The 19,567-nt window shown below is 37.0% G+C and overlaps 1 protein-coding gene across 1 annotated transcript; it reads left to right on the top strand.

Annotated features, from left to right (window-relative positions):
• Positions 1 to 7,725: 7,725 nt before the first annotated feature.
• Positions 7,726 to 19,189, top strand: CCDC196 (coiled-coil domain containing 196). The gene is made up of 10 exons (XM_019733286.2): positions 7,726 to 7,775; positions 7,883 to 8,035; positions 9,292 to 9,388; positions 10,107 to 10,157; positions 11,741 to 11,818; positions 12,020 to 12,103; positions 12,630 to 12,689; positions 13,071 to 13,212; positions 18,825 to 18,883; positions 19,073 to 19,189. Exons 1-10 carry the CDS (start codon positions 7,726 to 7,728, stop codon positions 19,187 to 19,189), a joined length of 891 nt encoding a protein of 296 aa, XP_019588845.2.
• The last annotated feature ends 378 nt before the right edge of the window (positions 19,190 to 19,567 follow it).

The following is a 19,567-nucleotide window of genomic DNA, read 5'->3' as shown; positions in this document are numbered from 1 at the left end:
ATTCAGAAATATGTTACAGTGTACCCAAACCAAAATTGGAAATGGAGTCTGATTTGTTATATTAAGCAAGTCTCTGAATAAAATTTTTTTGTGCATGGAAAAGGGCAGCTTATAAAGACAGAAGATTCTCAACTTTGTCACCAAGGACTACACACCCTTTAAAATTACAATCCCTGCTCAGACTTTGCTTCTCTATATTTTCCTAGTTATCATTTATACTCCTCTAATTATTTATTAGTGAGTGCAAATGAAAAAAACAGAGTAAATACTGCTGTGCTAAAGAAAAGCTTAGTAATATGACAAATGTCTCCTATTTTTTGTATTTAATCATTGACATAGCTGACAAAGGTACATAATTTGGTATTTATTTTTATTTTAGAGTGCCTAAAATTATACCTGGTTATTAAATTCTAAAAGTTATAGTAGAGGAATGCTTTAAGTTGCTCAGTTTTTTTCAGTTGAGGTAGTATATGAGCCTATATGAACAGCTAAACCAGAATTCTCAGCTCAGTTTAGACTACTGAGCCTACTTCTGATTTTGGCTATGCAATATGACTAGATTGTCTAATTTAAGATACATTATATACCCGCTAACTCTTTACAAATTTTATGTTTTATCTATATATTACTTTTTTATGTCTTCCATAATGCCTAACAATAGATGTCAAAAAATATCTGTTGTTTTGGATTTTGGTTTTCATTTTATTTTGAAAAGTGTTTCCTCTGACATATTTGACTCTAAATTTATCAAATTGGGGAATGAGATCAAATTGACATTTTATATAATTTAAGTTAAACACTGCTTCAATTATCTGGATTGAAATGCCTTGTTTAAAAATAATCATTTCAATGCAAGAGAAAAGGAAAACAAAAAAGAAAACCTTAGAAAATATAGATTAAAAAATTGGTTGATTTATCTTTAATTGAGTTTCCAAAATGGCAGTCTGCAGGCCAAATGAAGCCCACAAATATGTCTTTTGGTCCATGCAGCATTTAAAAGTCAAGAGGTCACATAAAAATCTAGATTTCCATTTTCTCTTGAAAGTCATTAAGAATTGGCAGGATTGGGTCTGGATTTTCAGCTGGAGCTGAGTAATGGCTCCCATCCCCACACCCCAGTGTAGACCTCTGTTGCCCTCTATTCCTGCACAGTCCCTACCATGCAGTGAGCTCCATGTTTACACTTAGCACCTATGACCCACCAGCTCCTCTTGTTTAAAGCACCTACCCTGCATATGGTTGTGCAAGTGCACCCGATAATGACTCTCTCGCCAAGGAGACAAGTGGGGGATCCCCTCATCCCCTTTCCTTGCCAGGGCTTGAACCTGAGGGGCCTTACTTCCAAGAGAGAACATCTTTTTCTAATTTACAAAAGGAGACTGATGGCTAGCAGCCTCTTGCATTTCCTGGTCTATGCCTGGAAAGTTCCAGAAGCAAGAATGTTGTCTTATTTATCTCATTTGATTTTGTAACCCTGAGGCTGGGCAGGTCTAGGATATATAATAGAATTTTAAAAATACAGGACAAATAAAAGATTCTTGAATACGTATTTCTAGCTTCTACCCTCTACCAAACATTATTTTCAAGGACTCTCAAAAATTGCAACGTGTATTTGGAGGAATATTGGCACCTTCATAGTACCAGCCTATGGGATCTGGACCCCCTTTAAGGTGAATTCTGTGGACCTTGTACCTCTCTATTGACTGATTAGCCTGCTCCATATTAAGAGCTACTTTTCTTACTTGCTACAGTTTCCTGATGGAGCTGAAGCCTGAGCACCTCACTAGGCCCCCACGTCCATGTGTTCTGTCTTATGCCCCGTTTAACCAGTTGTGCATTGAAAATCCCACTATGCCTTACATCTGAGTGCACCCAAAATGTAACAGGAAGTTCCATTGATCCGTTCTTTACTTCCACCAGCAAAGCAAATTTCCTTTACAGATGTATACACACACACATACACACACACACGTGCACACACACGAACACACAGAGATGAATGAAACTAGAAAATACTTTTGGTTCCAATCTATTGTATTTATATATTTTAAAAATACATATACATCAAAAAGAATAATTTTTGCTCATTTTCTTATACTTCTCTAGAAAGGATCTAAGGTGATTTATCAATATAAGGAAAACAACATTTAAAAAATCAGAACCAAGAAAAATAGTAACTAGGTTACGAGGTCACAGGCAGGAGGTAGGACCCAAATGTTCAAAGTCATAAAATTACCTCTGAGACTCCTAGTAAACCAGAAGAAAAGAAAAACAAAACTAGTTTACTGATTTAGCCCTTAAAAAATGCCAATATTTCCCTAGAGAAGCAACATTTTCTTTAGTAAAAAATTCTGAAAGAAAAATAGGATGAGTGGTCACCTCTGAGCAGCCTTGGTGGCCGGGGAGAGTTGTTAATGGAATGATGTCTTGGATAATTTTCCTGACAAACACAGGAAGTTTTCACAAAATTTTCTCAGGGCATCCCAAGTGAAAGGTAAAGGTGTGACACAAAATATGACTCAGTGGAGGCAGTTCCACAGATGGCCCAGAAAAAAAACAACAATTCAAGTAAGCAGCTTTTTGCGGATGCATTGTGATCTGAGAAGAAAATTTGAAGTGGTATTTCTCCAAGGCCAACCCACAGATCACACATCAAAATCACCAGGGAATGCTCATTAGAAGCACACATTCTCCAGATGTACAGAGTAGGACTCTTGGGGGGATAAGCCTGGAAATCTGTAGCTTTTACAAGTTTCCCAGGGGATTCTTAAACACATCAGAGCCAAGAGCCACTGCCCCACAGCAGTGGCCTTTAGATTTTTGTTTTTTGTGTTTTTTGCTTGTATGTTCTAAAAGAATTTTGAAAAAACTAGGTATCATTTCACATGTTTTTAGGTTGACATCTAACATTTCTTATTGTAAGTTTAAGCAGTTATAAAAAAACAATTTCTGGTGTATTGCAGTATTGATATTTTCAAATAAATCTTTTGTATCACTTTAAAATGTATGCAATTGATCTTAAAAACCCATATCTAATAAAATCTAAATACATGAACAAGCTCTTCTTTAGCAGTCAAATTTTTTACATTTTCTCTTTTCTCCTTAAACTTGTATTTCCATCCTACTTCTACCACAGAATTTTGTTCAAATGCAATGTATGTTTTCCTTGAAAGTCATTTTCTTTTTATCACTCTATCATTCTTCTCTGCAAAGTGTGTATGTATATTGAAATTTAATATTTTTCAGTTCTAAGTGTTAAAATTTCAGTTGCATTAGTGCTATAATTATTAGTACACAATTGATAAAAAGATATGTTTTATAAATAACTTGTATGTATAACTAATTATTTTGGAAATGCTTCTATTAATTTGATAGGTAGACTGTTTTTTCCTCTATTTACTTCATGTATTCATAGATGCATATTACTTATCACTAGAATAAGACAGCCTTCACCATCAATTTTATTCATATTTTTTGCTTTACATATAATGCTCACTGAGAAAAATTTTTACACAAATAAGTAGATAGAAACGGGAGGTGTTTTGTTACAGCAGTGTCACTCAAATCTTTGAACCTTCTGAATTATAAGCCAAAATCCATATAGTAATTTATCATCAAAATATATTTTTAATAAGTTTAATAAATTTAAGCTGACTTAGATCATCCTTTAATCTTGTTGAAAGCAAAGAATTGGAAACCACCTGATTTGCAAAAGAATTTGTAATCCAATCATTAACAATGATACTCTCTCTAACCCCAGCACCACCATTTTCAGTTGTGGTTAGTTTTTACACGCCTCCCCCAAAGCAAATCACCGAATTAAGATAAGTAAGTCACTGAAGTAAGACTTCAGATGGTTGAAAGGTATTCCATTTTAACAAGTGGGAAAAATGTGATTAGGAAAAGGGAGATGGAAAAAGAGACCCACGGGCATATTCAGGCAGACCTATTTTCGCAAAGAGTACTTGTGGAAATTGAGGATCCAGCAAAAGATTCTCTGAAAACTACCCTGTTTCCACATTTCTTATAAAGTCTTTGTGAAAGGTCACTTACCTCAGTCAGAAGACCATTGTACTAAGTATTATGACGTTTTGAGAGAGTGCATTACTGTCGAAAAGACCTCAACAATAACACAAATTCAAGAGTCCCAAAATTTATCTCAATCTTCTTTAGCTGGATTCATTCCAAATGTAGATGCAGCCTAGATTGGGACAGCTATAACAAGGGTTAAGGTGAAGCAAACGACAAAATGGTCATAACAAACAGCATAGGGAAATGTGGATGATCCTTAAAGAGCCTACAAGTTTTACTGTTATGATTTTGCCAGGGCTTCTGGCCTTATTTTAATCAATGGAATTCTTATAATCTCCTCAAGGGTTGAAGTGGCTCTGGGTCAGAAAGGACCAGAAGGTCCTTATTCTGTAATTTTGTTGCTACAACCATCGCTGTAGGGAGGCAAAGATAGGATAGTGCTCTCTCTCTCGCTCTCTCTCTCTCTCTCTCTCTCTCTCTCTCCTTTAATATGAAAATAATTGCTTCTACTCTTGGAGATCTGGCTTAATTAGACTAATCTGATTTTCTACTGGTAAAACTAATATTAAAATGGTATTGCTCTAATTATAGAGCAATCACACTTTTTCTTAACAGATACTAAAATCAAACGCTATAATGTTGGATGAAGTCATTGTGAATAGCTTGTTATAAGGCCTATTTTGAGGTACCACATGAATTTCAGTGAATATTATGCAGTGACAGGAAGCAACAGAAAATTTACTGCAGAATAAAACATATGAATTGCTACTACAATTAATCTAAACAGAGATAAGTTTCCGCAAGTTATTTTATGAGATGTATATTCACTGACCATAACCACCTGTTCTTCCACCCTAAACTCCTTAATTTTAACCTTTTCCTGATTTCCACTTAGCCACCCCTTCTTCATTTTCTTCCCTTCATAACCTAAAGGCAATGATCAACCTTTTGACTGATATTCTCACTAGCACTCTTAGCCCCCTTACTCCCTTAAACTTCTGCCATTCTGCCAAGTCTCAGCTCAGAGTCAAACAACCATCTGTTCTCTCTACTACTGCTTCTAGTTTGCCAAGCACTGCTGGAGAAATTGTATAACTGCTGATTCATGCCATGACAAATCTGCAATTCCCAAACTCACCTTGACTCTTAGCCCTATTTGGCAATCCTTTTCACTCTTGCCTGGTTGGCTTCCTTTGCCACTGCTCAGGTGTTATTCCAAACCTCAAGTCATTACTCTTCCAAAGTTTCCTACCATGCTTCCTCAATTAACAGATGACCTGACTTTCTACTTCAGGAAAAATTAGTCTTCGACTTTCCTTCTTTCTATTTCTAATGGTCATCTGTATCTACCTCCATCCCAGAGGTAAGGTTGCATATCAATTATCCCATTTTAATATTCTTTCTTGTTTTCAATCTCTTAAAGTCGTTTACATTATTACAAGGCAAATATTATTTTTGTAAGTCATATTCCAGGTGGAAGAAATGGGCCTTGGAATGTTAGGAAACAAAAGGAGCTGATTGGCTATAGCAAAGAGCACATCAGAATAGCAAGTGTTCCTCCACTTTCAATCATTCACAAGCAAGGACAGAAAGGAAGGTGAGTTGGGATGCTGCCTGCCCATTAAATGTTTTAAAATTCCAACATAACTCTGCCAACCAAATGTCACAATATGAAATTTAAAGAAGTCACACTTTAGTGATCAATGGCATTTTTGTCCTCTACTATTTGCTACCACCTGTAAGGGGGGTGGGCAGATGGTAGAAGAGGGAAAAGGGGGTCAAATATATGGTGATGGAAGGAGAACTGACTCTGGGTGATGAACACACAATGCAATATATAGATGATGTATTATAGAAAGATACACTTGAGACCTATATAATTTCACTAACCAATGTCACCCCAATACATTTAATTAAAAAATAATTAATCCACTTCGTTCCTTCTTCTGTGTGGAGTTGGCTCACCCTCATTCAATCCACACTTTTCATGGGAACTCCTAGGGCAACCGATGTGAATTACATTATGCTTTACCTGATATGGCTGTTCTAATTTAATGTCATATTACACTAGCTATCATACAAAACTTATAAGGGACACATATATGCTTTAGAAAAAGTATTTTTAGAGACTGCCTAAAGAGAAATTTTGATGTAGAAGATACTTAGAAGAAAGATGTATCATATCTAACCAGGGGCAGATCTAGGTTTTGTGGGACCCTAAATGTATATAATTTGGGGAAGTTCTCTCATTCCAAAGAAGAATACAAAATTACGAATATAAAAGGAGATACATGGTGTTCGGAAGAGGTCTGTGAAAATGAAGGGCTCTGTAGCTTAAGCTTCATTAGCTTCGTATAAATCAGCTTTTTTTGTATTTGACTGCTTACTTAGGGCATTAAACAATCCCCAAACCTAAACCAACCCAAGACGCACTAAAATATAAATATCTGAGCCAGGAACTTGACATAATATTACATTTCATTCTCACAACAAACCTTTTTATTTACAATTCTCACTTTTACAAAAATAGGAACAGAGGCTTGGAGAATTTAGTAAATTACAGTTCATGGCTCACAATGAAGGTGAGATTCAAACCAAGATCTGACAAACTAGTCTTGTGTTACTTCCACTGCAATACTCTGCTTTTAAGGTTTTCCCAAAGACAAAGGGTTTAGGTTATTTTGGAGAATACCCCTAGAAAATACCTGAAAAATTCTCAGTTAATACTTTAAATTGACATGACTGAATTCACATTTGAGAATGTCATTAAAAATACTGCCCTACAATTATGTTTAAATGGTATGAAGAAACAAACATATAACTTTTTGGGTTATCTACTGCTTACTAGTGACATAGATGAAAACCATGTCACTAGTGAGCAGAAGATAAAGGAGATCTTAGGGTCTAGGATAAATATGGTTCTAATAGGGACAGGAAAATGGAGGCTGACTCAGAATCTGGAGGTGAGTCTAGAATTACAGCCTCTTAGGAAAGAGCCTGGCTATGGAAAGACATAGGGACAGTATGGATCTTTCACAAATAATATCCTGTCCAATATTATTCTACATTACCATTGGTATATATCAAGTTTTAAAGATAGGAAAATAATGACAACTGGCACATATACAGTGTTATTCAATATTATATCTGTACTTGCCAGTTTGGCCTCTATTTTTTTTAATGTCTCTTAGAGGTGTCCCCTCCTCCTCCTAAGAGCCCCAAAAGATAGCCCCTGTGATTCTTCACTCACAGAATCCAGCACTCTACCCCACACATAGTATGCATTCCACAGAGGTTAACTGCCATGGAAGATAGTGTTGATAAGTTATTTTTGACAGCCCCCACCCCTTTTTTAACACAATAGGAATTCCATAATATAGATATGTTGTGATTTTATCCTATTCAACCAAAGACTTCAGAATAAAACTTTTGGCTAAAGCTAAAGCAACTTCTGAGATGTAGTTAATAGTACTTTTAGTCAACAAACTGTCATTGATTTTGGAGTTACTTAAGAGACCTGTTAATTCTGTGGTCTTAGGCCCATTGTGACCTCAAGCTGTAGTTAAAATCAGTCCAATGCAACAGGAGTTTCAAGAACAGCAGCACAAAAATGATGACTTAACTGAATGGAATAAGAAGGCACATATTTTCAAGAAAACCTCTTTATTCTTAAAGTAGAAGTTTCCCTTCAAGATGACAAGTAGTTCAAACTCTCCAGGTTCTTACTTGCCCTCAAAAACAAGGTGAGTCTTTGACAGAAGATGCCAAGTGGTAACTATCCAGGAGGGAAAAGAGGGTCTCTATTATTAACCCAGACTAAAGGGAGGTATTATGGTGTCTCTTCCCACAGAAGTTCTAAAATAGATGACAACTATTTGAAGGAATTGAATGAGGACTTAAAACAAAGGAAGCAGGAACTGCTAGAGATGCTAAAACCACTTAAAGATAAGAACAATCTCTTATTCCAGATGTTAATGTCTAACTTGGAGGAAAAACAAAGAAGGTAAGGGCTCCCTACTCAGGATTTCCTGAAGGGAGAAAGGCTGAAGAACTTTAATCCATAGGATTTGCAATTATTATTTACATTTTTTTAAAAAGGTTTAGACATTCAGCTATAGTAGGTAAAGAACTTGTAACCACAAAATCAGAATGGCAAGGAATCCTTTATCTTCTTTTAGTAAAATTAAATATGACTCAGCCCTCATCTCACGGGGCTATAGTTATTACTCTTCTTCCCTAGGGTATCCACCCAAGAAACAAATAAGAGCCTTTATTGTCTTCAGTCTATCATGGTCACACTGATAACTCCTTATTCATGTTTGTGGAATCACTTTAGGATAGATGTTTCTGCTCTTCTTATGCCAAGCAGTGGAATGGCAATCTTTTCTGTGCCCGGGGTCTGGCTTCTCTAAATATACTAGGCAGTTGAGGTCTTAACTCTTCACTAGGACACTCACTGTTCTTGGGACCCACCAACTCTCTGTTTCCTTTCTAGTCTCAGGCAATCTCACTTTAATGGGTCTAGCTTCATTCTCTACCCTTTCCATAAGCATCTCAGGGAGCTCACACTTTTGGAGAAAAAATGCCACACCGAAAGTTGTGGTCAAGCAACCCAGAAACTCAGGCTTATCTGAGGGCAAGAGAACACAAAGTTTTGCTTCTCTGCTTATAATTAGAGAGGAAAAAGTACAATGAATATTAATACCTTTAAAGGATATCTTCTCTCACAGTCAAAGACTTGGCTATTGATTCAGATTTTGTTAGCAACTTCTTGATGGCTTGATTCTCTGGGGGCTACGATGAGGAGATAACTGGTTTCCCCACTATCCCAAATGTCTTTATATGGAGAAGCAAGGTGGGAGAGATGGACAGAGACATGGTAGGGAATAATTCTGGGATTTATCCTGAAGACAACAGGTTCTTCAAACTCCTTCTTCACAGGGGCAAAAGTGTCCCTTTCTGCCCCAAAAATCATACACCAAAACATTCTTCTGAAGGGGTGGAGAGGAGTTGCACTGGCTGTGACCTAAGTTTTGAGCATTATAGAACACAGAATTCATTCTAGAGCACAGAGCTAAGGCAAATGTCAATTAGGAATGGAGTCATCCTATAGAGACCTTCTATGGCCCAAAGGACTTCCATAGCTCCTGTGATTTCAGCCCCCATCTCACTCCCATGGTAGAGTATTTTCTGCCTGATTGCAAAATATTAATATTGCTCTTTAGGAAGTATTACGTTTCATGAGTCTCTCCATTCTAGTCTGCAGATTATGAGGCAGATCATGGCAGGGAAGGGGAGTGAAGAATCCTCAGTCATGGAGCTCATTAAAGAAGCAGAGGAGATGAAGCAGAATCTGGTAAGAGGTTAGTGGGTAATCCAGGGAATGGCTTCCTGAACAGGCCCCAATACCATTGCTGTTGTCAGAAGTGGACAGAAAGATAGAGTATTCATCTTAGTATCTGATGCTCCAACACTACTATCTCCTTGATCTAGAAAGTCCAGGATGATCCAAAGGGAGTCAGATAAAATGTGGGGAAGAACAAAGACTAGCTAACAAAAATTCTATTACTTTGATTTTTTTTAAAAAGCCACTTTTTATCTAAGGGTTAATGAATAGAAGCATATTAAACCTGCACACTTCAGAAGGCATACCTGCCAACGTAGGAGAAAAATAAATAGTTCACTCTGAGAGATTCTTATAAGATTCTTAAAAATCAACAATGTAAAGGATCTTAAGAACTAGAAATTAGTGGTCTAAGCCCCAGAGAAATTGCCGTATGACAAGAACACCTTAAGTATTATAAATATAGGAACTCATTTATATAGATATCACTCCATAATTACCATATTTAAAGTTGTTATTCAAAATCGTTATTATATTTTTTATCATCATCATCATCAAACTCATCTCTCATGTTCCTGGATGTCGGGCTAGGCCCATTTATTGCTTTCCTCTGTGGCTATGTCCCTGTACTCCTTTTCCCCTATTACATAGTAATTTCTTTCAACTTCACTACAATGACTGGAGGAACACGTTTCTGTTTGTTTGGTTTTTTTTTTCCCCCCTCCAACAGGAAAGGAAAAACAAGATGCTTCGGAAGGAAATGGAGATGCTATGGAACAAGGTGTGCCTCTAAGGATCTCTTGAAAGTATTATCTTACAGACCATAATGCAAAGAACTTCCCTTCCCTCTTGTCCCCATCCTCATTTTTTCCAGTCCCCGCTTCCATTCAGGCCTTATTCCAACTCGTTCTTTGCCAAGCAGCCAAAGTGATATTTTTAAAACAAATCATATCACTCTTCTTAAGAAAACCCTTTACAGCTGCTCTTGCCTACCTCTCTAGTCTCCTCTCATAGAAGTCCTTCCCTCCCACACTGGCCTCCTTGTGGTTTCTCAGACCTGCCAAGACTTTTCTTATCTGAAGTCTTTTGTTCTTGTTTTATCCCCTGCGGCCTGTAATGATATTTTCTTGTGGTTGGCTCATGCTCTCTCTGCTTAAATGTCACCTCCTCAGGGAGGTCCTCCTTCTTCATTGTCTTTAAAATAGGGCAACCTCCCTCCTACTTTCTATTATACAACCCTGTTCATGTCCTCCAACACTTTTTATAATATAAGCTTATTATTAGTTTTATTTTATTACTATCTTACTTGCTTCTTGTCTCCCCTCTGGAGTATGAGTTCCTCTGGTGTCTTGCTTGCTTTAGTCATCTCTGAATCTCCAGCGCATAGCACAATACCTGGAACATAGTAGACAATCAAGTAACGTAAGTTGAATGAACAGATGAATTCTAATTCCCCTTGTTGATTTTGCAGCAAGCATTGCATGGTTTAAGACAACAACATGGTTTAAGACATGGTAGGGCCTTTTGTTGGGACCAGAAGGGAGTGGAAATTCCTTAGTGGACTAAGTCGCTGGGATGTGAGTGCTTTTGCACAGACTATGAGACTAGAAGAACAGATTGTGTCTTTTGATGAGAACAGGTGTGTGGTGTGATCTCTGACTGCATTTCCATCTCATCTTTCCATAAGTAATGAGGATACCATCAAGCCCTAGTTCTCAGTGGCAGCCACAAATCAGTGCAGTGAATTGCCCGAAGTTTCAGTTCCTGAATTCTTGAGTCCTTGTGACAGGAAATGTGCCAGCACAATTCCTCTATCAAAATCCATCTTTTCCAGAGCTCCCAAAACACTTTTCATAAGGGCTACCCATATATATGGCTTACCCCACCCATATTTTCTGACAGTGAGAAATGGAGAGAGAAGAGCCGCATGCACTGTGGTTAAAAACACAGGCTTCAGAGTCTGAGATCTAGTTCAAATTCCAGCTCTGTACCTTCCTACCTGTGTGACCCCAAACAAATGACTTAGCCAAGTTTCTGTTTTCTCATCTATAAAATGGAAATAAAAATAGTCCTAAGAGGATTAAATGAGAATGTTTGTGATGTCGTAATGTAAGTAAGTAGCTCATAGTAATGACTGATATATAATGAGGATTCAGTTCATAGTTTTTATTATTATAAGGTACATTCGAGGGACAAAACGGAAGGGCTTGTTTCATTCTGAACCCCCTGTGGTAATTCACTTTTCATGTTGGGCCCTGAGAAGTTGCTGACTGACAGGATCCAAAAGCCTTGACCCATGTTGCCTTTCCACTTCCCTTACTAATTCCCACTAACTTAAAGCTTTGCCAAAATGTCTCTCTACAGACATTCAACACAGAAGAACTCGGTGATCAACAAAAAACACCACAGATAAAAAATAAAGCAAACTTACAGGATGGAAAGGCAAGTAGACTGCACGGCACTTAGAATTTAAAGGTTGTGTATTCCACACATTGGAAATGGCCTGTTGACAATCAGAGCTATTTTGGGTAGGCAGATAGGTAGGATTCTAGGCCTTTAGAGTATACTGGATTACTGCCTGCTGAGACATTGCACTTCTTTCCTGGGGCCTCCTATTCCTTTAGCTCTCTTCTTTCATGCCAGGCTCCCCAAACCCCCTCATCACCCAGGAAGATCAAGAATGAATTGGAGACATCATGTGCAGAGAAACTGAAGGAGATAAGGAAGGTAGTACAATCTTTCTGGATGGTAGTGGCTTTTAGAGCTGATAGATTAGATGTCTTTAATGTAGCCATTATCTGCCTAAACTATAGTGTGCTCCTGAAATGATGCAAATTTTTAAAGGAGATCTGGTTCTCTGGGGATATTTGAGTCAGAGCGACACTGCAAGTTTCTGGAAAATCATGTTAGCTAGGGCAAAGTGGGAGAAGCTGTACCAATAATGACAACTTTGCAATAACTATGTGATATATTTGTTAATTTGTTTTCTGAACATTTATTTAGAGGTATTATGCTTGCACCTAATCTTCTCACAGCCAATTCATTCACAGAAAATGATTGTACTCCTTTAGCTTTTAACTTTTGGAGAGTGGATTGCACAGGTAAGGATAATTAGAAGGACTATGCAGTTGAAACCAATTTATTAGTGAATCTATGACACCACAATTTTGCTATAAAGTCTTTGAGGCATATTGAGAAAACTGATTTCTGATCTCAATTTACTTTTTCACCCAGAGGCTCTTTCTTCCACCAGGAAAAGCAACAGAGGAAAATAGAATGGGTCAGATATCAGGAACAAGCCAACATCCTTCAGGTATTAAGGTCATCCCATGCTAAACGTGGGGTACAATTTCATTCATACAATATAAAGGCTTTTAGTTTCATAATGTTAAGTCTGATCCCTTCATCTCGATTACCAATTGTCCTGTTTAAAGAAATGCTTCATGGTGAGATGGCTAGAGAGACTTCTCTCCAGCTTCCCCTTGAGTAACTTGGGGAAAATAGCATTTTTTCCTATGGTCTTGATTTTGTTCTATTTGAAATGGGGAGAAAGTCATAAATACTTTCTGTCCAACTTTTAAAGACTAAGCATGATGGGATCATTTTTAAACTTCTGAGTAAAAAGTGTTCAGGTAACAGTAGATGTAGAGAAGCCAACAGTATATGAATAGTTTTGAAAAATATTCTCTTGTAGAATGATTTTAATGGAAAAGTGATTGAGCTGAGAATAGAAGCCTTGAAGAACTACCAGAAGGCCAATGACCTGAAATTGTCACTGTATTTACAGCAGAATTTTGAGCCAAACCAAGCATTTTTCAATCTTCCAGGGTCCCAAGGTAGGTAGAGATTCATAGGCACACAGTTTGAGATTTTGCTTTGTTTTGTTTTACATTAACGTTCCCATTACATGTAAAGTGATCAACACAGTGTCTGACACACAGTAAGTTAAAAGTCAGGAGTGTTATAATAAATTTTATTACTATTAACATTATTATTATTATTATTACTTAGTTCTCATACTAGGGTAAGAATTCCTCTGGAGGAAATGAAATTTTCCTTTGTAAAAACTAAGTAATAATACATCATGTACTTAGCAAATGTAGTTGATACATAGTTGGCATTTGATAAAATATTAATTTCCTCCCAACCCACCCCCCCCTTCCTAGGAATTAGAGTAATTTGATCTCACAAATCTTGTTAGAATAGACTTTGCTACTTCAGAACAGAAGGTCAAAGAGACAGTCATTTGACAATAGTTGTGAGTTTCACCAATCCACATATTCCTCTGGGAGTTTTAGCACCCCCCTCTCCCCCCACAAAAAATTTATGGAATCGTTAGAGGAAATGATATAGTTTACCATAAAAAAATTAGAATAAAGGAATGGCTTCTGAGGGGCAGGAGGAAAGGGTTCTTAAATTTTCAGGGATCTACGAATCTGAGCTCTGTATTTTAAAAGAGACATGCAATGAGAAATCACAGCTAAGGAATGACAATGTTTCATCAGTATCAGTATGTATATCTCTAATTTCTTCTCAATCTTATTCTATAAAGAGTTTCAACAGTTTATAAAATCACATACAGCACATAGAATTAAATAAATGGATGACAAAATCAAGGCAAAGGGAAAATAACTTGAAGCCAGGTTGTTTGCATGAAAATGCAAAATAGAAGTGCTATATAGTTGGTAGGGGTAGGCTTCAAACTTGGTTCTGAATTTCCCAGAAAAAGAAACATGGATTTATGATGTCCACCAAATAACAATAACCAATTTCTCAGGAGAAACATAGCTTTTATTGGTATTGAGATCAGAAAGAAATTTCTTTTCCAGGTCCTTACCATGGGGACAGGACACTCTATGTGTGTTATAGTAGCTAATGTCTTCAATAATATTTCTAAAATGAACTCAGAATCTAAATTTCCTAGGCTGTTTCTTTTCTGTTCTTTGGCACAATCTGATAAGAAATTATTAATTTGAAATGTTTAAAAAGTGATGAATCAGCTCAATATGATTTGGAACAGGTGCATAGCACTTTGTTGTTCTGACTTGATCCATATGTAAGATTTAGAAAATCTAGAAGATTGGATGGACTACCTATTCTTCAGCCGGTGTTCCATTCATGTTTTTCTTTTAACTATTGTTTTGATAACAATTGGACCTCAGAAAGCTTGAGGTTTTCTTCTCCAATAAGAACCTGGACTACAGCCAGAAGCAGTGTAAAGTCATTAAGATAAGCATGAAAAAGATAGAGGAGAGGAGGGTTCTGGGAAGGATAGACCCTTGTTTTATTTCATTTAAAATTAGCTGAAGGTCATCTCAAAGGATTCCTACAGTAAGAAGTCAAAATTTTTTTAGTTCCAGATTCAAATCAAACCAAGATTAGTAAATAGTGAAGGATTCCATTCAACTTGATAACCTCAGGAATTTTTTTGTTTGTTTGCTTGCAGAAAATTGAATATAGTTTTGAACTAGGACAGCCCATAAACCAACACCCTCTTTTCTGTTCTCTTCTCTTGTGCTTCTGGAGAATTAAGTGATAGGCCATCAAATTGTAAAGTTACCGTAAACGACTGTAGCCACAGGTATTAGTGACCCATTGCTCCTGTGTTTTATTGATTGTGCATTCATTGAGCATAGATTATAGGCCAGTTTCATTTTCTAACACACACTATACAAAATCTTTAGGTTTGTTTGAGCCCAAGTGGACCTGAAATCTAAGTCTTAGAGTTTGGTTATAGTGACCTATTTATAACCTAGTGTTTGATTATTGAAAAGTAAACAAAAGAAATATTAGTTTTCTTTACAGAGGGATTTTTAAAGTAATTACGTTAAGATATTATTACCAACAGTGATATAATAGGGAGGTAGTTTGGTTTTGCTCAGTGTTTCCCGACTTCTGTGTCACTTGGACTACTGTTTATTGAATATTTTCTGTTTAGATTGACTTCTTTAATTTCTTAAATGCATTATTTGAAAATAAAATATTACTGTTGTAAATGAAACACCAATGAACTTATCCATAATTGAAAGTAAACTTAATAATACGTATACAGAAAACAAAATTTTAATATTATAGCAAGATGTTGAAGCCTGAGGCCTGTTTTCCTTTATTAAAAAGTGGGATCAGCAAGACGTGGAGAGTTTTAAATAAACCCAGCAACAAATTGAAACTTTCTCCTTGATGCCATCAAGTTTGAAAAAAAATGAAAAGGCAATAATTTTCCCACTGTGACTTAAAATATTTAATGTGTGTCTTAGCACCCCCTAGATTTATCTCATTTATCTCTAGATTTACCTAAACTCATCTCACCATCAAATTTTTGGAAATAGTAATTTAGTGTAAAAAACGTTGGGTTTAGAGTCATATATATGAATAATAGCCTTACTCTGAGGCTAATCAGTTAAATAACCTGGGCAAATCATTCAGTTTCAATATTTTTCTTTATCTAAAACAACCATAACATATTATAGAGTATGTTGAAAACATATGGCTTTATTTACCCCTCACAATGACTCTATGGGGTAAGTATTATAGAACAAGAAACAAGTTCAGAGAAGTCAGGCTGCTGACTCCGTATCCAAAGCTCATCTCCAGTATTCAAGTATGTGATTCCTCATGACTCTTGCATTTCCACAGTCTATGACTGAACCCAAATTTATCACTTGTTTAATATATAATGTTCTCAATGAAGAATCATACTCCCTAAGGTTAATTTGTTCAGTAGTAAATGGTTCCGAAACGGGTTGACAGATTTGTAATTCTGCATTTAGCCCAGTAGGTGGCACCAATCACATCCAGGCTTCTAGTCCACAAATCGTGGTAATTCAGGAAATGCTGTGAGAGCGATAGGCCTTCTATTACCTTTAGGACAAAATGTGCTACATTTATGTATCAAATGAAAAAAGAAAAAAATAATAAACTATCGATGTTTTCTGCCATGCTCTGTGGCACTGAGGTGTATTACTCACTGGCAGCCTTGATTAGACCACGTTAAACTCAGTGTTCTGCTGCACAATCCTTACTACTCCCTGAACTACAGTTCCCTCCATTCCGAAAAAACAGTCACTGCCCACTTCCTCCACAATCCCTATCTAATACTGTTTTTTTCTACCACTGATAAATCAGGCAATTGGGACACTGTATTAAAAAGTTGGCTTAGACAACTGCATAAGATGGTGATTTTTTGAAGGTTAAGAACTTTAAATAGTGTTCCTGGATAATGCTCCTTCTCCTCTAGTTTCAAAAGAATTGAATTTCACAAATCTGTCTTAAAGGAAAGGTGGAATGTACTTTTGGACACACCTCCCAGCAAATGAAGGCACAGGCCCTCCTGTTCCAGGCATTTCTAAGGAGGGGGAGGGTTTCTTTCACTGTTCTTGGCCAAGAATCCTTCCTCCCATGTCCCGCCTCCTGGTCTTGTGTGCTGGTTGGCTGCCTTGCGAGTGGTGTGACCCATTTTGCCCGCAAATTCAATCCTGTGTTAATGCCCAGGTTGTGGGATTACCACTGTCAGTCTTACCTGTTTAGCATTGTTTAGCATACTGCATCATCTAGTCTTATAGAAGAGAAAAACATTCTCTACCTAGGGTAAGGTCTTTCCTTTGCGTCTTTGCAGAGATGGGTCACATTTGAAGGGATTTACTTCTCCACCACTGTAAAATTTCTATTTAACCCAGAATGTATGGCAGCCCTGCCCTGGCTTCAGTAGTCAAGAGAACAGTTCATGGCCTTCGGCAGTCACCTATTTTTGAGAGTGCAGGCACAAAGCAATCTTTAAATTCAGCTGAATTTCCCATCATGCCTGCTGGTGTTTAAAGAAGTTTATCTTTAGTAATAATAGAAGTGATGATAAGACATTTGATTCTGACAGCCTTGCTTTTCTCTCTTCCCCTAACCCCTCCCACCAGACTCAGCATATCCTTGAGCTTTTTTGAGAAGAAGCTAAAGTTTGGATGTGAATATATTGCTACATTTATAAATTCAGATGAAAGTCCAGTGGGGTGGGAAATGAATACTCTTGAGACCTTATTTATTCTATAACTCCCTCTGTTCTGAAAGCAAGTCATTCTTCCCGGCTTTAACCTTTACTTCACTTTAGTATTACTCTTCCTGATGGCTGGAATACACTCCAGCAGGTTGCTGCTGAAAGGAAAATAGTAGTGTTAAGCTAAAATGCTGAAAGGCAGGGGCGGAAACCCACAGCTAGCTCAAATCTGAATCCTTGATAAATAGTATTGCCCTCAAATGCAGGCTTTTTTAAAGCTTTGAGGCAACTTGACGTCAAAGTTAGTAGGTTATGGAGTTAATTTCTAAACTAGGTCGTTCATTCACTTCATATAAAACCCCATAGAAGTCCAGGGAGTGAATAAAAGTCTTCTTTCCAAACTGTAAACTTTAAAGGATGAAAAAAGTAAACTGCACCTTTATTAGTGATTATTTCAGTGAGTGACATTAGCTTCCAAACTGTTTTGCATCACACACTTGGAGAGCAGCAGGATGTCTAGGACAGGTTGTTATATTTAGCAAAGAGAAAGAGGATGCACAGTTAAAATTGAATTGCAGATAAACAATAACTTTATAGTATGTCTCAAATATTGCATGAAACACAATTATACTAAAAATTATTTGGTGTTTACTGAAATCCAAAGTCAACTGGGTGTCTTGTGTTTCAGTCCGGCAACCCTAACCTAAGGACAGATTCACTACAGAACCTATTTAGCATTCCTCTCTCTCCTTTTTATTGCCTCCTCCTTCTCAATCTCAGCCTGTTCCTGTCATTCTCTCTGCCTCCTGTTTCTCCTCCCCACCCCACCTTTATCTTTTGTTTGCTCTTCACAATCCACAGTTGGCCATTTTTGTGGACTATGCATCTAGGTTATCTGAGGGTGTATATATACAAGAATATGTATATGATTTACCATCACATTTCTTCATTTAAAAGTTGTATTATAAGTACATTTAGAAGCCCATCAAAACGTTTTACTTGTATGTAATACTCAATGATTCTTTTTTCCTGTGGGACATGAGCTATCAACAACAAAAAAATGTTTGTCACTCGAACTTTAAAAGTGCTGTTTGAGGGTGGCCAGATGGCTAAGTTGGTTAGAGCGCGAACTCTGAACAACAGGGTTGCTAGTTTGATTTCCACATGGGCCAGTGAGCTGTGCCCTCCACAACCAGACTGAAGGACAGCGACTTGGAGCTGATGGGCCCTGGAGAAACACACTGTTCCCCAATATTCCCCAATGGAAAAAAAAAAAAAATACTGTTTGATAAAGTTAATTTTTAAAACAATGAGAAAATCCCCATCAATGCTAATACCAGAGTCAATCCTACAGTGATACGATAATATGATACTATGATGAATGTTAATCACCTTGCAACTAAAATTAAAACTTTTCTTTTTTTCCTCAAAGAAAATTCTCATTTTCCCAATGTTTCCCCTCAGGTACTGTGGGCATGACCACTATGGGCAGAGCAACTACAGGCAAAAATGAATCTGATGTGGTAAGAACTACGTTCATTTCCAAAATCACTTTAAAGGCTTGAAATGATGGTGGTGGGTTTTTGGAATGCATCTGTTAATGTACATGCTAATTTATTATTTTTAGGGATTGACAAAGTAAATGCCAGGGCACTTGTTGTTTTAGCTATATTTTCTATTCTTTTTTTCTCCCCCTCTCCCCAACATTTTAGAGAATCCTGGGATCAAAGACCTGCACAGAACAACAAGGAACTAAAATAAGTCAGTGTGATGATGCAGGAGGGAGGCTGTTTCTTAGGTCACTGCCAGATGAATCTCTGAAGTATTAGAAGACTTTCACTCCATTTGCTTGGACAGATTTCAAGACTAGGCATAGCCATTTGTGTTAATTAAAATCCCTCAAACCTTTGTTTTAGTGCTGTTTCCCCTCTCATTCCCCACCAAACTGGGTGGAAATGCTAGTTAGATGTTTGGCCCTAAGCATGGCAGGAATTTATTCATTTAGGGATTGTAAAACAGCATCAGATTATTTTGATAGCTTTTGATTTTGAAATGACTAGATTCAAACCACAATGTATGTTGTTAACAAGTCCATGAAAGGCTGTTCCTTTCTACCTCTGAAATGTTTAATTCTGGGCAGATCCATCACTGGCAAATGAGTAAAAGTAGGTACAAAATAAGGAAAATTACACTGCATAGTCTCCTCT

This window comes from Rhinolophus sinicus, linkage group LG03 (assembly GCF_036562045.2).
Source record: "Rhinolophus sinicus isolate RSC01 linkage group LG03, ASM3656204v1, whole genome shotgun sequence".
NCBI classification, from domain to species: domain Eukaryota; kingdom Metazoa; phylum Chordata; class Mammalia; order Chiroptera; family Rhinolophidae; genus Rhinolophus; species Rhinolophus sinicus.
The sequence above is the reverse complement of the archived record's forward strand: the minus strand, read 5'-3'. Positions and strand labels throughout refer to the sequence as shown.